Source organism: Telopea speciosissima, chromosome 1 (assembly GCF_018873765.1).
Source record: "Telopea speciosissima isolate NSW1024214 ecotype Mountain lineage chromosome 1, Tspe_v1, whole genome shotgun sequence".
NCBI lineage: Eukaryota > Viridiplantae > Streptophyta > Magnoliopsida > Proteales > Proteaceae > Telopea > Telopea speciosissima.
This window is the reverse complement of record NC_057916.1, coordinates 78,056,920-78,071,703: the sequence shown is the minus strand read 5'-3', so window position 1 is coordinate 78,071,703 and position 14,784 is coordinate 78,056,920. Positions and strand designations below refer to the sequence as shown.

At 39.2% G+C, this 14,784-nt stretch overlaps 2 protein-coding genes across 2 annotated transcripts in view; one reads left to right on the top strand and one right to left on the bottom strand.

Annotated features, from left to right (window-relative positions):
* Positions 1-608: 608 nt before the first annotated feature.
* On the bottom strand, positions 609-13,096 carry LOC122638712 (replication factor C subunit 2). The gene is made up of 7 exons (XM_043831568.1): positions 12,859-13,096; positions 12,520-12,626; positions 10,715-10,816; positions 10,284-10,479; positions 1,167-1,295; positions 883-1,077; positions 609-797 (listed from the first exon to the last, which is right to left on the bottom strand). Exons 1-7 carry the CDS (start codon positions 13,018-13,020, stop codon positions 687-689), a joined length of 1,002 nt encoding a protein of 333 aa, XP_043687503.1. The 5' UTR covers positions 13,021-13,096; the 3' UTR covers positions 609-686.
* The window catches only part of LOC122638698 (E3 ubiquitin-protein ligase At1g12760-like), a 22,643-nt gene continuing 20,704 nt past the window's right edge, over positions 12,846-14,784 (top strand). The window contains exon 1 of the mRNA XM_043831554.1: positions 12,846-12,850. The gene's annotated coding sequence lies outside the window, so the exon portion shown is untranslated. The remainder of the gene's footprint in view (positions 12,851-14,784) is intronic.

The window sequence follows — 14,784 nt, the reverse complement described above, 5'->3', positions numbered from 1 at the left end:
AATACAATTTATTTTTTTTGCCAACAACTCCCTCCACCCCCCACCCCCCACCCCCCCCCCCAAAAAAAGAGATTAGATTGATATTTACCAGACGGATAGATGATGAAGTGGACAACACGACACCACTATTTGGGACCTGAAGGATAGGATTTCCCGACGGGCCAGTTAATGGTCACTGACGTTTAGACATGTCCATATCAGAAAAAAAAAAAAAAAAAAAAAAAAACCAGCTCCAACTAATAAAGGGTTATGATTAACATTTGCTATTACTGCTGTAGATGAATCTTTAGCAAGTAGGTTTTGTCTCGTCAACAAGATAACATCTGAAAAAGGGAAGGCAGATTCTCTGTAATGTGTCATGTGGGAAAATTTAGCAAATTTGGTTTGATACACCTTCCTTTTTCTTTTCTTTTTTTGGCAGAGACTTCTGGCTTTTAAAAACTATGATTAGACTATGATGTTTGAGCAATCTAAGTTTTGATCAAAGAGTTGCACAATAATTCAACAATATGACCTTAAAGCTATGAACAGGAATAATGGCTTTACTGCCTACATTAGGTTTGCCTTTTGCAATGAAACTAGCCAAATGGCATAACATACAGAAGCCAAATTCATGACCCCATACACATTTTTTAATATTCAAGAAGTCTAGCTAAAAACAAATTCAAATTTTAGTTTAAATCTACTTACACAGCTTTAGCCGTTTCCCGAACTAGGGCAAGCTTAGCTAGGAGACCAGATAGTTGAAGAAGTGAGCCAACTCCATCACAGATTCTCATGTGTGCAAATCCAGTTTCCTGTGAACTCATGCAAAAAAGATATCAGGCAGTGGTGAGGCACACTGTACTGGACGTATAACATGATAGCAGTTAAAATACATACCTTAAGAAATTCCAGTTTCAGATACTCAGCCATATCATAGTTCTTAATTATCCGGAATAGGGTTGTGATTATGTCAGTCGGAGAATAACCCAAATCATAGAGCTGCTTCAGACCAGAACAGGCATCATCAAATTTCCCTTCAAGCACATTGCGGACCATATTCTTCACATGTAAGGGGTGAGGCTGGTCACAGACCTGAAAACCAATTAAAAAAACACCATGAATTCCTGCAGTGAAAACTGCTAACCAACAACAAAAGATTGAAGAGAAGTCTAAATTCTGACCTTGAACACATTTTCCGGATTGACAAACCTGAAACCACTGTATGTGGCCTGCAAGTTATTCAAAGCCTGCCTCATATCACCATCAGCAGTGAAAATAATTGCTTCAAGGCCTTCTGGAACATATGGAACCTGCATTTGTTGCAAACATAGATCAATTCTTAAACAATTTCACTGATTTTTTACTATCATTAGCCCCTACAGTGCATATGATAAAGGAATTTGGCAGTTTATTAGAAAACAGTACCATGAGAACTTTCTCATGGATGGTATTACAACAGTCTAGGGTACACCTTATTCTGTCTAAACCAAGAATCACTCTCAGAATTGGGGGGGGGGGGGAAGCAACAAACATAACAATAGCAACAAGCAGGAACACTAGCTCCCATGCTTGTCCATCTCAATAAGGGTACAAGGCCAAGCACCCCAAATCTAGTGACTAACCCAAAGAAGGGTCAACCTTTAGGCTATGGAATTTGGAGATGTAAAACATCAATTTCGCCCCATCTGCACCAGTCTCATTTAATAACCATGAACTTATCAGTATGCTACTAATCCCCATTGAAGCCAAAAACAAGATAATCTATTATTTAAATTACTGAGAACCATGCTAAAACCAGAGGACAAAAATCAGAAAGTTATCCAAAAGAAAACAAAATAAAATCAACTATAAATACACCATAGTCCTCATATGCTACCTAACCTATTATGTTTAATGAGTGTGTATATATATGGGATTTTCTTATTGATACCCCTCAAGGTGTCAAATAATTTGTAACCTTACTTTTTTGTCCTTTTAGTATTGTTAAGATATCATGGGGCCCTCTTATGTAAATCACGATAGAAGGAGTCCTTCTATCGTGGATGATTTGTTTCCTTTTGTGTCTCTACTTTTTTAGGTAGATTAGTTGATTAGTATCTTGGAGATTTTCCGTTTTATTTCTTTCCTATTCTAATTAGGAAAGTGCTGGATGTAATTCTCCTTTTACTTTATTATAAATCTGATCTGGGAGAGAAGAGTAAGCAGCAGCTGTGAGTTCTCTCTATAGCTTCTCTTCTTCTCTTCTCTCCCCCTTCGTTTCCTTCTCTTCTTCTTCTTGTTGCTGGTTTTTATATTCTGATATTGTAACATGGTATCAGAGCATTAAAACCAGTAACTCTTCTCTCCCACAATTCTGGTTTCTTGTTGATCTTCATTCAGCTTTGCTTCTTCTGGCGGCAGCAGCCTATGCTGCATATTCTCTGCCCTAGTTGTTAATGATATGAAGTAAACTAGGGCTGCATATTACTACTACTACATCTTCCCATCGATCCATGAAGAAATATTGAGATAGAGATCGAGTTCCTGCTATTATGGTGCTTGCAGCTCTTCTGGTTTAGGGTTTTTCTTCAACAAGAAGTCATCACTTTTTCTCCATGGTCCATCGGATGATGTGGATGGAATTTTCAGAGATTATTGGCTTCTACTAGTACTTCATGCTCTGTTTTCTGGAAGTTTTTTTTACTCTCATCTGCTATTGAAGGCTGATCGAGTCTACTGATCAGAGTGAGGTTTTTTGGAGCTCTGTTTATTTCATCTACAGAAATTGCTGGTGGTTCCTACTATTGCTGCAACTCTGTCTTGCATATATATTTTGGTGCTTCCTTCTACTACTGCTCTGCACAAGCTGCAACTCCTCTTGGTTTTCACTTGTTATTCTACTATTTTCTGTTATGGCTGATTCAAAGTCCACTGTGGACAATGTCCATATTCAGATTACCAGTATTAAGTTGAATGGTGTTTCTAATTACATGTGGACAATGTCCATATTCAGATTACCAGTATTAAATTGAATGGTGTTTCTAATTACATGTTGTGGTCACAAGCTGTACTTGTTTATATCCATGCCAAGGGAAAAATGAAGTATCTTACGGATGATCCCCCAGTTGTTGATTCTAAAGATCCCACTTCTTTGACTACTTATGATGATTGGATGCGTGAAAATTCTGTACTTAAAATCTGGATATGGAATAGTATTGAACCCTCCATTGCTACCAATATTATGACATTATGTTCCACAAAACTGCTAAGGGAGTATGGAATGACTTAAAGGAGAGTTTCTCTCAGGAGAAAAATATTTCTCGTACCTATGAGTTATATGAAAAACTGTTTAGCTTCTCTCAAGGGGATAAATCCCTCAATGAATATTTCAGCAGCTACAAGGGCATCATTGAGGAACTTGGGGTCCATCAACCACTCACTACTGACTTGGAACAGCTGAAACTCCAAAGGGCAGAATTTCATGTTGCGAAATTTCTTGCTGGTCTGCATCCAGATTATCAGTCGGTTAAGAGTCACCTTCTTACGAGTGAGAAAATTCCATCGTTAAATGAAACCTTTTCCCGACTTCAGCGCATGTCCACATCCACTAAGACTGATTCTGCCCCTTCTCCAAAGGACAGTTCTGCCTTTATTGCTGGTCAGGGACGAGGTTCTTCCTTTGCTGGTCGTGGTCGAGGGCAAGGAAGAGGCCGTGGCCGTGGTATTGGTGGACGTGGTGGACAGCAAATTGATAAGTCTAACCGTTTTTGCACCCACCGTGGCAGGCAGAATCATACTGTTGATACTTGTTGGGCTAAGCATGGCAAGCCTGAGTGGGCCAATGAGTTGGCCAATACTATTATGACCGACCATACTCCTGACAAGATACATTCTAGCGAACCAGCATCTGTACCTGGAGCTACTTCCACTGTGTCTATTCCACGTGATGATTATACTCAGATCTTGAAACGATTGCAGCAACTTGAAGCCACTCCCACTGCCACTCTTGCTCACACAGGTAATTCAGCCTTTCTTACTACATCCACTCCTTGGATCATAGATTCCGATGCTTCCTCCCATATGACAGGTAAGGCTGATTTATTTACTTCCCTTTCTACAAATCATTAGTCTTCTCCTGTTATTCTTGTTGATGGTTCCACTACTAAAGTGACAGGTCATGGTACTATTTCTCCTACTTCATCCATGACCTTGTCATCTGTTTTACATGTTCCTCGCTTACCCTTGTCCTTATTGTCTGTTAGTCAAATTACTAAATCTCTAAACTGTTCTATCACCTTTTTCCCATCTTATTGTGTTTTTCAGGACCTTCAGACAAGGAGGATGATTGGTGGCGGGGTTGAGCAAGGTGGTTTATACTACTTGGACAACACAGGCCCATCTATTGCTGCTGTTACATCTACTGATGGTTCTTCTTCTCTGTAATGGCACCACCGCTTTGGTCACCTATCTTTGTCCAAACTACAACTTATGGTTCCTAGCTGCAAATCCATTACCCGTCTTGAATGTGAAGCCTGTGAATTTGGCAAACACCATAGATCTTCCTTTCCTTCTCGTGGTTTACCTAGTAGTATGTCATTATTTTCTTTAGTTCACTCAGATATTTAGGGTTCGTGTCGTGTTAGTAATAGATTTGGTTTCCATTATTTTGTCACCTTTGTAGATGATTACTCTCGTTCTACTTGGGTCTACTTGTTAAAAGACCAAACTGAGTTTCTTAATGTTTTTAAGAATTTTTATCAAGAAATAAAAACGCAGTTTGGTAGTTCTATTAAAATTTTCAGATCTGATAATGCTCTTGAGTATGTGCAAAAGGATGTTTCTGCTTTCTGTTTGTATAATGGTGTGATTCATCAAACTAGCTGCTCTCATACCCCCCAAGAAAATGGGGTGGTTGAACGTAAGAACTAGCAATTGTTGGAAGTTGCCCGGTCTCTTATGATTCACATGCATGTTTCCAAGAATTTTTGGTGTGATGCTATCCTAGCTGCTTGTTTTCTAATTAACCGAATGCCTTCTTCTGTGATACATAATCAAACTCCTTTTACTGTTCTCCATCCTAGTGGTTCCCTTTTTCCCCTACCACCCAAGGTGTTTGGTTGTGTTTGTTTTGTCCAAATTCTGCAGTCTCATGTTGACAAGCTCTCTCCTAGGGCAGTTAAGTGCATCTTTCTTGGTTATTCTCGCACCTAAAAAGGGTACAAGTGCTATGATCCGCTGTCTCATAAATAGTATGTGAGTGCTGATGTCACCTTCTTTGAAAACACTCCGTATTATTCTGCTCCTACTCCGTCTACTGTAGGTTTGGATCTTCCTCCTCTTCCTCCAGTTATTCCTCTTGATGTGCCTGAAAGCTCCACCACCTCTACTCAACCAATGCAAGTGTACCAGCGCCAGAAGAAACATGTGCCTCCTACTAGTACTGACCTTGCTCCACCAGCTGTCCAATCTGATCCAAGTCTGGAGGTCTCCCCTGATCGTCCTATTACTCTTCGGAAGGGTAAGTGTGCTTGTACTAAAAAATCCTTAATTGCTTATCCTATTGAAAAGTATGTATCCATTTCCCACCTTCCTTCTACTTTTCACAATCTTGCTTTTTCCTTATCTACTAATCCTATTCCGTGCTCTCTTTCTGAGGCTTCCTCTCACTCTGGCTGGAAGTTGGCTATGGATACTGAAATGGATGCCTTATTATCTCGTGGAACTTGGACTTTAGTGGATTTACCTCCAGGGAAAGATATTGTAAAATGTCGTTGGGTGTACACTGTCAAATACAATCCTGATGGTTCGGTTGAACGCCTAAAGCCCTTTTTGTTGCCAAAGGGTATACTCAGACTTACGGTGTTGACTATTTTGAGACGTTCTCACCTGTTGCTCGTTTGAATTCCATGCGAGTTCTCATTTCTGTGGCTGTCAATTTGAGCTGGCCACTTTACCAGATGGATATCAAAAATGCCTTTCTCTATGGTAATCTCCAAGAGGAAGTTTACATGGAGAAACCTCCAGGGTATGTTGCTCAGGAGAGAATTCTACCAGAGTGTGCAAGTTACATAAAGCTATATATGGGCTGAAGCAATCACCTAGGGCTTGGTTTGACAAGTTTAGTACTGTTGTGACTCGTTGCGGGTTCTCTTAGTGCTATGCTGACCACTCTGTGTTTGTTCGACGGAAGGATTCCAAGATTGTTGTGCTAGTAGTCTATGTTGACGACATAATTATTATCGGGAATGATGAGTCAGAAATTGCAGCAGTTAAGTCCCATCTACATCAGCATTTTTAGATGAAGGATTTAGGACCTCTCCGGTACTTTCTTGGAATCGAAGTGTTGCATAGTAAAAAAGGAATCAGCCTATCCCAACGGAAATATGTACTGGATCTTTTGTCCAAGACAGGCATGCTTGCTTCTAAGCCTGCTAATACTCCCATAGATCCTCATCACAAGCTAGAGGCTGATGTTGGTGAAGATTTTGAAGATATACACTAGTACAGGAGGTTGGTGGGTAAACTTATTTATTTGACCGCTACTCGACCTAACATATCCTTTGCAATTGGTGTCATTAGTCAATTTGTGCAGTCTCCCAAGAAGCCTCACTAGGAGGCAGCCTGTCGTATCCTAACAATATCTAAAAGGAGCTCCAGGAAAAGGACTGGTTTATACCTCACATCAGAGAGTAGATCTAATGGGGTTCTCCGATGTTCCGGAAGAATTGTGTCAAGCTGGGCATGGGTGATCTATATGCTCTAGCTTGAGGGGGAGTGTTAAGATATCGTGGGGCCCTCTTATGTAAATCATGATAGAAAGAGTCCTTCTATCGTGAATGATTGTTTCCTTTTGTGTTTCTACTTTTTTAGGTAGATTAGTTGATTAGTATCTTGGAGATTTTCTGTTTTATTTCTTTCCTATTCTAATTAGGAAAGTACTGGATGTAATTCTCCTTTTACTTTATTATAAATCTGATCTGGGAGAGAAGAGTAAGCATTGGCTGTGAGTTCTCTCAACAGCTTCTCTTCTTCCCTGCTCTCCCCCTTCATTTCCTTCTCTTCTTCTTCTTGTTGCTGGTTTTTATATTCTGATATTGTAACAAGTATGATATACAATTTTTTTCTAATGAGGGTAATAGTGTCATTTCACATGTATAATCGAAAATGTGCATGACCTATGACACCTTTTGATAATGACATAATGATGTCACTTTCAAATTATTTTTTAAAACCCTTTTATACCCCTGTTCTAAATACACCTATAGAGGTGTCATTCAGACACTCCCTATATATATTATATGAAAAGAGACCAAAAACATATGAACAATTATATGTAAATACCCACCTCCTTTACACAAAAATAGATCCTTTTATATGTATACACATTTATCAATCGGAGATGAATTGAATTTATAGAATTGAACTTTTTTTCAAGAATTTTGGAGCTGTTGAGCAGTGCAAATACAATTGGTATCCCAGACCAGATTTCTTCTGCTTTTAAAAGGTGTAATCTTTCCTCATTCTTCTTCTTTGTTCTTCGTAATTTCTAATTCTGATATTTCCCTCTAATTCTTGTACTTTCTTCTCTGCTTTCTTCTAATTCTTTTCTCTCTCTTCATACATCAATTTCTAATTCTGGTTATATAACTGATGAAACTGAATTTCTTCTTGCAAATCTGAGTTTCCATGACCTATTAGAGTAATTCCACATTTGAATCTAGATCTCATCTTCCTTCACTGATATATCTCAAGTTCTCTAACCATCCTTCTATTCTGGTCCAACAATGGTTATATCGATTCAACTTCGATCCTGGAAAATTAGTGTCACCAACAAAGAAAGCAAAGCTGATAACCTTAAAGAAACTCAAACAGACAGGAGAAAATATGAAGAATAGAGAAGAGTGTAAGAACATAAGAAATAAAAGAAAGGAAGAAAAAAACATCACTCATAGTATAAAAAAAATATCACTAAAATCAAAGGTGAAAACATGGAGAAATGGCATCACATTCTAAAATTCAGCTATCAATCAATATTCTCAATTACCATTGAATTTTATATGGAAAGTTCAAGAAGATGAGAGAACCAATAAAAATAGAAGATCGGGGGGAATGAATTAAGGAAAATTATTAAACTAGTCTATGAACAGGTAGGAATACTAAACTAATTAAAAATATACGAGAAAAAAAAAAGATAAATTAAACAAGCAATTGAGAGAAATAAATGAAAAGATGAAGATAAACTATGCATATGAATAAATAAGCTCGACCCAGATATCTCTTCAATTTGGCTGCTTACCTTCCATTCCTCGTGCGTAAAATGTCAACGGTAGAGAGCAAGTTGCAAGCATGAATTGAGTTGTCCGAGGTTGCATATGGAGATCTTATCCACCCACAGAGTATCAAAAGGTCACATAGACAATTTTCATAATCCTGGAATTGTGGGCCTTTTGGAAAGCAAGTAAAACTTGGAGATCTTAATTCTCAGATATTGGAAAATCTCGATTTTAAAGTTCTCAAGAGTGATGTTGATCGAAATATGAAGAAGAAACAAATACAAAACACTGTTCATGTCACTGTTCACGTGAAGTGTCACAACCAATATTTGTCTTGTTCGGGATTGATTTTTAGAAGATCTTGTGGGCCCATCAAGTGCTGGAAGATTATATTCTAATGCTGCCATAGTTTAGTTTCTATTTTCAGTTTATATTAGGTAGTTTCTAATTTGGTTATCTTTGCATGTTTAGAAGGCTGAGTTACAAAGCCTTTAGTAGTTTCTAATTTCATTCAGTTTCTATTTCCATTAGTTTCTATTTTCCAAACAGTTGCTAAGTTTTACTTTCTATTTTTGTAGCCTAGCCTCAGTCTATATAAAGACAGCTATTGTAATTGATTGACAGAATTAATGAATGAAATTTTGAGGCATTCTTGCACTTGATTATGAGAGTAAAACCCCTGTTCAACAGCTGGGATAGCTGTGGGTGAGAGACCCAGGGCTGAGATAGCCCATTCCCGTACCCCCTTTCTTCTTCTATCTTCTCTTCTCCTCCCTTCCTTGTTTGATATACACTTGTGTGCTGTTTCTGTGACTGCAATAAACTATTGTGAAGATAACCTTTGAAGACCAAATTCAATTCCCAATCATCTTCAAGGTTTGCTGCTGTTGCACACCATTAATAGATCCTTATCGTGTTGATCCTGGCTGCAATCGATCTCTCACTGGTTTCTCACTGGTTCAAGGTCGACTTTTGCATTAAAGAGCTTCACCAAAGAGGATGGCATAATCTGTAGATTGAAAGTGTGGAACCTGAATCGTGTCTTTTCTTTCATTAAATCCCTAAATAAGTTGCAGTGAGTACACGTGCAGTCGTGCACTTAGGGTATCACTGATATGATCCATCTCTTCCATCTAAACCTAAAACCTTTCCTAAAGAATATAACCCAAGAATTTCTAGTTCACATCTCTTTTTTCCTCCATTGTATCTTTTGTCTTAGCCACTAAACCGCATTTTGATAGAGTTTGAAATAATAAGGGTACTTTAGGAACTAGATTGTTGTCTAGTTGCCTTATATTGTAATTTTCTTTTTTTACCTTTTACCTCTCTAGGGAGGTGTATGTAACTCCTTTCTTATCATTAGTGAAGTAATATAGGTGTGGTGGAGAGAATACTCCAACACACAACATTCCACCAAACTCACTCTCCTCTCTTTCTTTGTGTTCTTCTTCTTCTTCTACTTCCTCTCTCATCTTCTTCCTTCTTCCCTTCTCATATTCATCTCCTAAATTCCAACTCAGTCAACATACCCTTTAACATTGTTCTAGAAGGAAATCATCTGATTTGATTGCATAAAGCTCTGTATTTTCTATTAAAGGGAAGAGGTACATGATGCTAAAACTGAACCTAGGGGAAGGGCAGTGATATATAGGAAACTCCAAGAGTAGACTCAGATCATGAAACAAAAAAGAAGGTTCTTAAATTTTCCCAAAAAAGAAAGGAGATGAGCATGCCCTAAATAGTCCAAATCCAGTCCCGTCACTCCTCTAGGAGTTTATATGGGAGCATAGAGCTTCAATGAGGTATGAAACACTACAAAAGCAATGCATCCTATCTTCCATTCAATTTTGTTTCTGGAAAAGCAATCACATCCAGCTATGGACTTTTACATAGTGGATCACATCCACGTATTTTGGTTGTGCTAATGCAAATATGCAATGTGACAAGAATCATGTCTACATCAGAAAGTATACTGCTGCTAAATGATCATTTACTTGTGCCAGTGCATGAATATTATTAGTACATCAGGAAAGAAATACAGGCTACCTTCTCAGCTTCAACGACGATCATAAGACGGCCAAGAATCTCTTGGTCTGACAATCTAGAATAACGAACAAGGGCACATCTACTCTGAATGGGCTCAATTATCTTAGAAGACATATTACACGCAAGAGCAAAACGTGTGGAGTTTGAATAAATTTCCATTGTCCGCCTCAAAGCTTGTTGTGCTCCAGATGTCATACTGAAATTGTTCCAAGACAGACATTGAACCAGTATGTGTAGTTAGGCATCCTAAAAAAAAAAAACCACAAATTCTGAATACTTTTTTCATATAAAAATGAGGAGAAAATATATTAGTCTCTTTTTTTTTCTTTTTTTTTTTTTTTTTGGGGGGGGGGGGGGAGGAGGATAAAGAGCGCCCTAAATATCACTTCAGAGAATAGAGGAATCAAGTCAGCATGGATTTGTATCATCACCTGTCTGCCTCGTCTAAAATGATTACTTTGTGCCTTCCAGGGGGGAGCGTTACTTTCTTCTGAGCAAACATCTTAATTTTGTTTCTCACGACATCAATTCCTCTGAAACAAGAAACAAAAATAGTAAAAGAATTAACAAAAGTAGACACAATATTGGGTTTCTCTGGATGGTGTGTGAATAAGAGAGAGGAAGATTGAGCTGATCTCCGAATAATCTCTTGAAGTCCCATATTTTCCTCTCCGGTGTCTCTGACACAGACAAGGATACCCTTCTCCGCCTAACAAGATTCACTCTTGGATCCCTTCCAATGACATATCTTGGCCTCCCTTTGATCCCTGCTAGGCTGACCAATCATCACTGCACCCCTATGCTGGACCTTATCCGTAAAAGGCTCCAGCTTTGGAAGGGCAAACTCCTTTCTGTTGCAGGTAGGATTGAGCTGATCAGATCAGTCCTTCAATCCTCCTATATTTACTAGTGTGATATTTATGAGCTTCCAAAACCCACCATCACAGCCATGGAATCCCTCTTTTGCTCCTTCCTTTGGAAAGGAAAGGAAAGGAATCTTCCTAATTTCTTCACCCGATTAGCTAGGCTGCCATCTGTCTCCCAAAATATGAAGGAGCCTTGGCATCCATAGGATTCGGGACTATAATATTGCTGGCATTCAAGCTAATTTGGAAAATCTCCACTAAGCATGATTCTATCTGGGTTAATTGGGTCTACTCCTACCTACTTAAGCATGACTCCATTTGAACTGTCCCCCACCCCGTTAACCCCTCCTGGGTTTGGCACAAAATCCTTCTCCTTCGTCCCTTAGCCCTTTCAGCTACCTCCTCAATGATCGTTGATGGGACTTCTATATCCCTATGGTTGGATCCCTGGCATCCCCTAGGAGTCCTCCACAACATCATTTGTGCTTGATTGGTTCATTCCTTTGGCATACCTAAATCTGCTCCTCTCTCTACAATTATTTCCCTAGGATTTTGGACCCCCCCTTCCCCCCTTGTCTCACCCAGGTCTAGGCGTCTCTCCCCCCTCCCGCACACCCCAAACCCCTCTCTCTCAGACAAGGTTACTTGGCTCCACTCCCCTAATGGGGTTCTTAGCTCTTCCTCAACTTGGGACTTTGTGAGACACCATGCCCCCCTATTCCCTGGTCCAATATTGTCTAGTTCAAAGGCCACATCCCCCGTCATAGCTTTAACATTTGGAGAACCCTTAACCTTTGCCTCCTACACCGCCACATCCATGTCTCCCCCTCTTGTGTTCTTTGTTGGAATGGTATCGAGAACATCGACCACCATTTTTTCTCTTGCCCCTTACTCTATCTGGAAGAAAGTCTTAGTCTTTGTTTGGCACCGTAGTAGGAGACCCCTTCCATTCACCAGGGAGTAGCTTTGGTTGGGTAGGGGTTTTTCGGGTAGTACAATCTGTGATACCGTCAGCAAGCTTGTGTTTGGAACTGCTATATCTCACATTTGGATGGAGCAGAACCTCAGAAGATGTACCTCCAATTCTCGCTCTATTGACATCATTTGGAAAGCCATCTTTGATGCTAACTCTAAACACCACATGATTCCCCATAGATCTCTTGTTGATACCTTAAGAAACTGGCATATTGTTGTATCCAGGGGTCTAGATGCTTCTCTCCTTCGCTCTGATGGCCTGTCTTCTTAGGGCTTGAGCTTTGTATAGTTCCCCCCCCCCCCTCTCTTTTCCCCCTTATGGACTTTTGGTAATGATTTTTTATTCACCAAAAATAAAAAGACAGAGGAAGAAGCTTATGAACAGCTAGTTTTACCTGTCATCAGATGCATTGAGCTCTAGCACAGCCTCCTTGCAATTTGTTCCCAGTAGCTCGTGCGCAAGGGCCAAAATACTTGTTGTTTTACCAGTTCCTGGAGGCCCCTGAAAAATGCAAAAAAGGAAAATGTTCCAGAAACTCATTTGAATGTTTAGTTGAATTCTAGGAAATTATAAACAAATACTGACAGTAACAACTGTATTTGGATTTTATGGCGTCACGATAAGTAAAGCGGGGAAGTAAGAAAAAATAGGGAAAACGATCAAGATAACTGAAGATTATGAGATTTGGAGTAGAAGAAGGGGAAAGGAACCGAAGAATTGAAGTGGTTCTTACGGCCAAGATGAGATGGGGCATGTTGCCATCTCTGGCGATGACTTGAAGCCTCGAGACGCAATCTTGGTTCCCAACAATGTCGGCTACTTTGGAGGGTCTGTACTTCTCCACCCATGGGACATCGTAGTTGCTGCCTGATGTTGAAGAAGATGAAGCTGCCATTGTTGGAATTGTTGCACAGACGTCTTGAGACCCAAACGCCTATTCTGAATCTCTATCGAAGCCCCGCGAACCCCTACAATTGGAGGGAAACCTAGAAGGCAAGTCTATACGACTGTACCTGCCCTTTGCTTCGAACTTGGACTCTTGGAGAGGATTTGAGGGTCAATATTATATGGGCAACGAAAGTCGTGACGTTTCGAAAGAAATGTATTTAACCACTTTTAATAAATTTAGCCAAATTCATGATATCTTTATGTGGCGCTGTGCACAGCTGCCTGCGCCCAGCAGGCTGCGTTGCGGCCCAGAGAACAGTCTCCCTATCTCTATATTTGAATTTGAATCTGAATTTCGACGCATATAAAATTTAGATCAGTTAAATAATTATTAAATAACTAGCTTTCTAAAATTATCGTTCTAAATGGCACAATAATTGTTTACAAAAAAAAAAAAAAAAGGGCACAACAATGTATATAAGCCATGTTTTACTTCCCCCCCCCCCCCACACACACACACCAACCATAAAAAAAATTCATTATTGTCACAAATGTATGTTTTCAATTGTCACGAAATATTTTATTCTGTCAACAGATGATATATCCATTTCGATCATTAAATACTAGGGGTGCAAGTTTGGCCTTGACAGCCCGAGCCCGAACAAGGACTGGGTTGAGATACCTTAGCCCTAAGAGCAGGTCAGGGTTGGGAATTTCTGGCCCTGAGTCAGGGTAGGCCGGGCCAAGGTTAAAGCCTTAGGCTGAGCCCGGCCCGGCCCAACCCAACCCTGTCTTCTTCTTCCTGTTATTTCTTCGTTTTCTTAATCTTCTTTGTTCTTTTTTTTCTTCTTCTGCTCTTCCTCTACTTTTTTCTATCTTTCTTCTTCTTCTTCCTCTAGAGTCACCTCGATTCGGGATGTCAAAACACCAACCAAATTAGAAATTTCTTCTTCTTTCTTTCTTTCTTCTTCTTCCCAACCTAGTAGCCAGCCCATGCATCTCCCTTCCCCCCCCCCCCCCCATGTTTTAAGTTATACTATAAAATATATATTGGTATAATATATATATATATATATATATATATATATATATATATATATATCCATCATCCCTTCCCCATGTTTAAGTTATACTATAAAATATATATTGGTATATATATATATATATATATATATATATATATATATATATATATATATATATATATATATATATATATATATATATATATATATATTATAAACTTTAAACGTCACCCACATTTTGTAATATATAGTATATATGAAGACAATAAGTGATATAATACATTTTAGAAAAAATTACTTAGACAACCCCTGTACTGTGGCCATTTTGCTTACGATTACCAACGTTTGAAATAATTACTTAACACCCCCCCCAAACTTAACAGTGTTAATTTGTTGTTAGTGTTTAATTGAAAATATCCATTTTACCCTTATAACCATTTCTATTGAAACTTGCTAAGTGTAAATTACACATTTGCCCTTTACATGTTTTAACCTTGAAAAACCCTAAAAACCCCAAATTGAGGATGTTGCAGTCGCCGAAGAAGAAGCAGCCATAGGTCTTCGTGTATCAATTTGCAGCCTCAAAGCTTGGAAAATTGGTGAAGCCATGTGCAGACATCTGAGCTCACCACATGGCATTTGCGCTCAAACATGGATTTGGCTCCTGTCCTGCCGTGGCGGGAGCTGGATCTTCCAGCACCCCCTGAGATTTCTCCACCTGGCCAGCAATGAATCCAACGGCCTTA

Bases quoted from the DNA above. Each gene is read 5' to 3' on its own strand.
- LOC122638712 (XM_043831568.1), bottom strand. From the start codon at position 13,020: ATGGCAGCTTCATCTTCTTCAACATCAGGCAGCAACTACGATGTCCCA. The intron at 10,817-12,519 runs GTAAAACTAGCT...TTCTTGTTTCAG, and splicing joins CTCAATGCATCTGATGACAG to AGGAATTGATGTCGTGAGAA. The intron at 798-882 runs GTATGTATTTTA...ATGAGTTCACAG, and splicing joins TGAAACTGGAATTTCTTAAG to GAAACTGGATTTGCACACAT.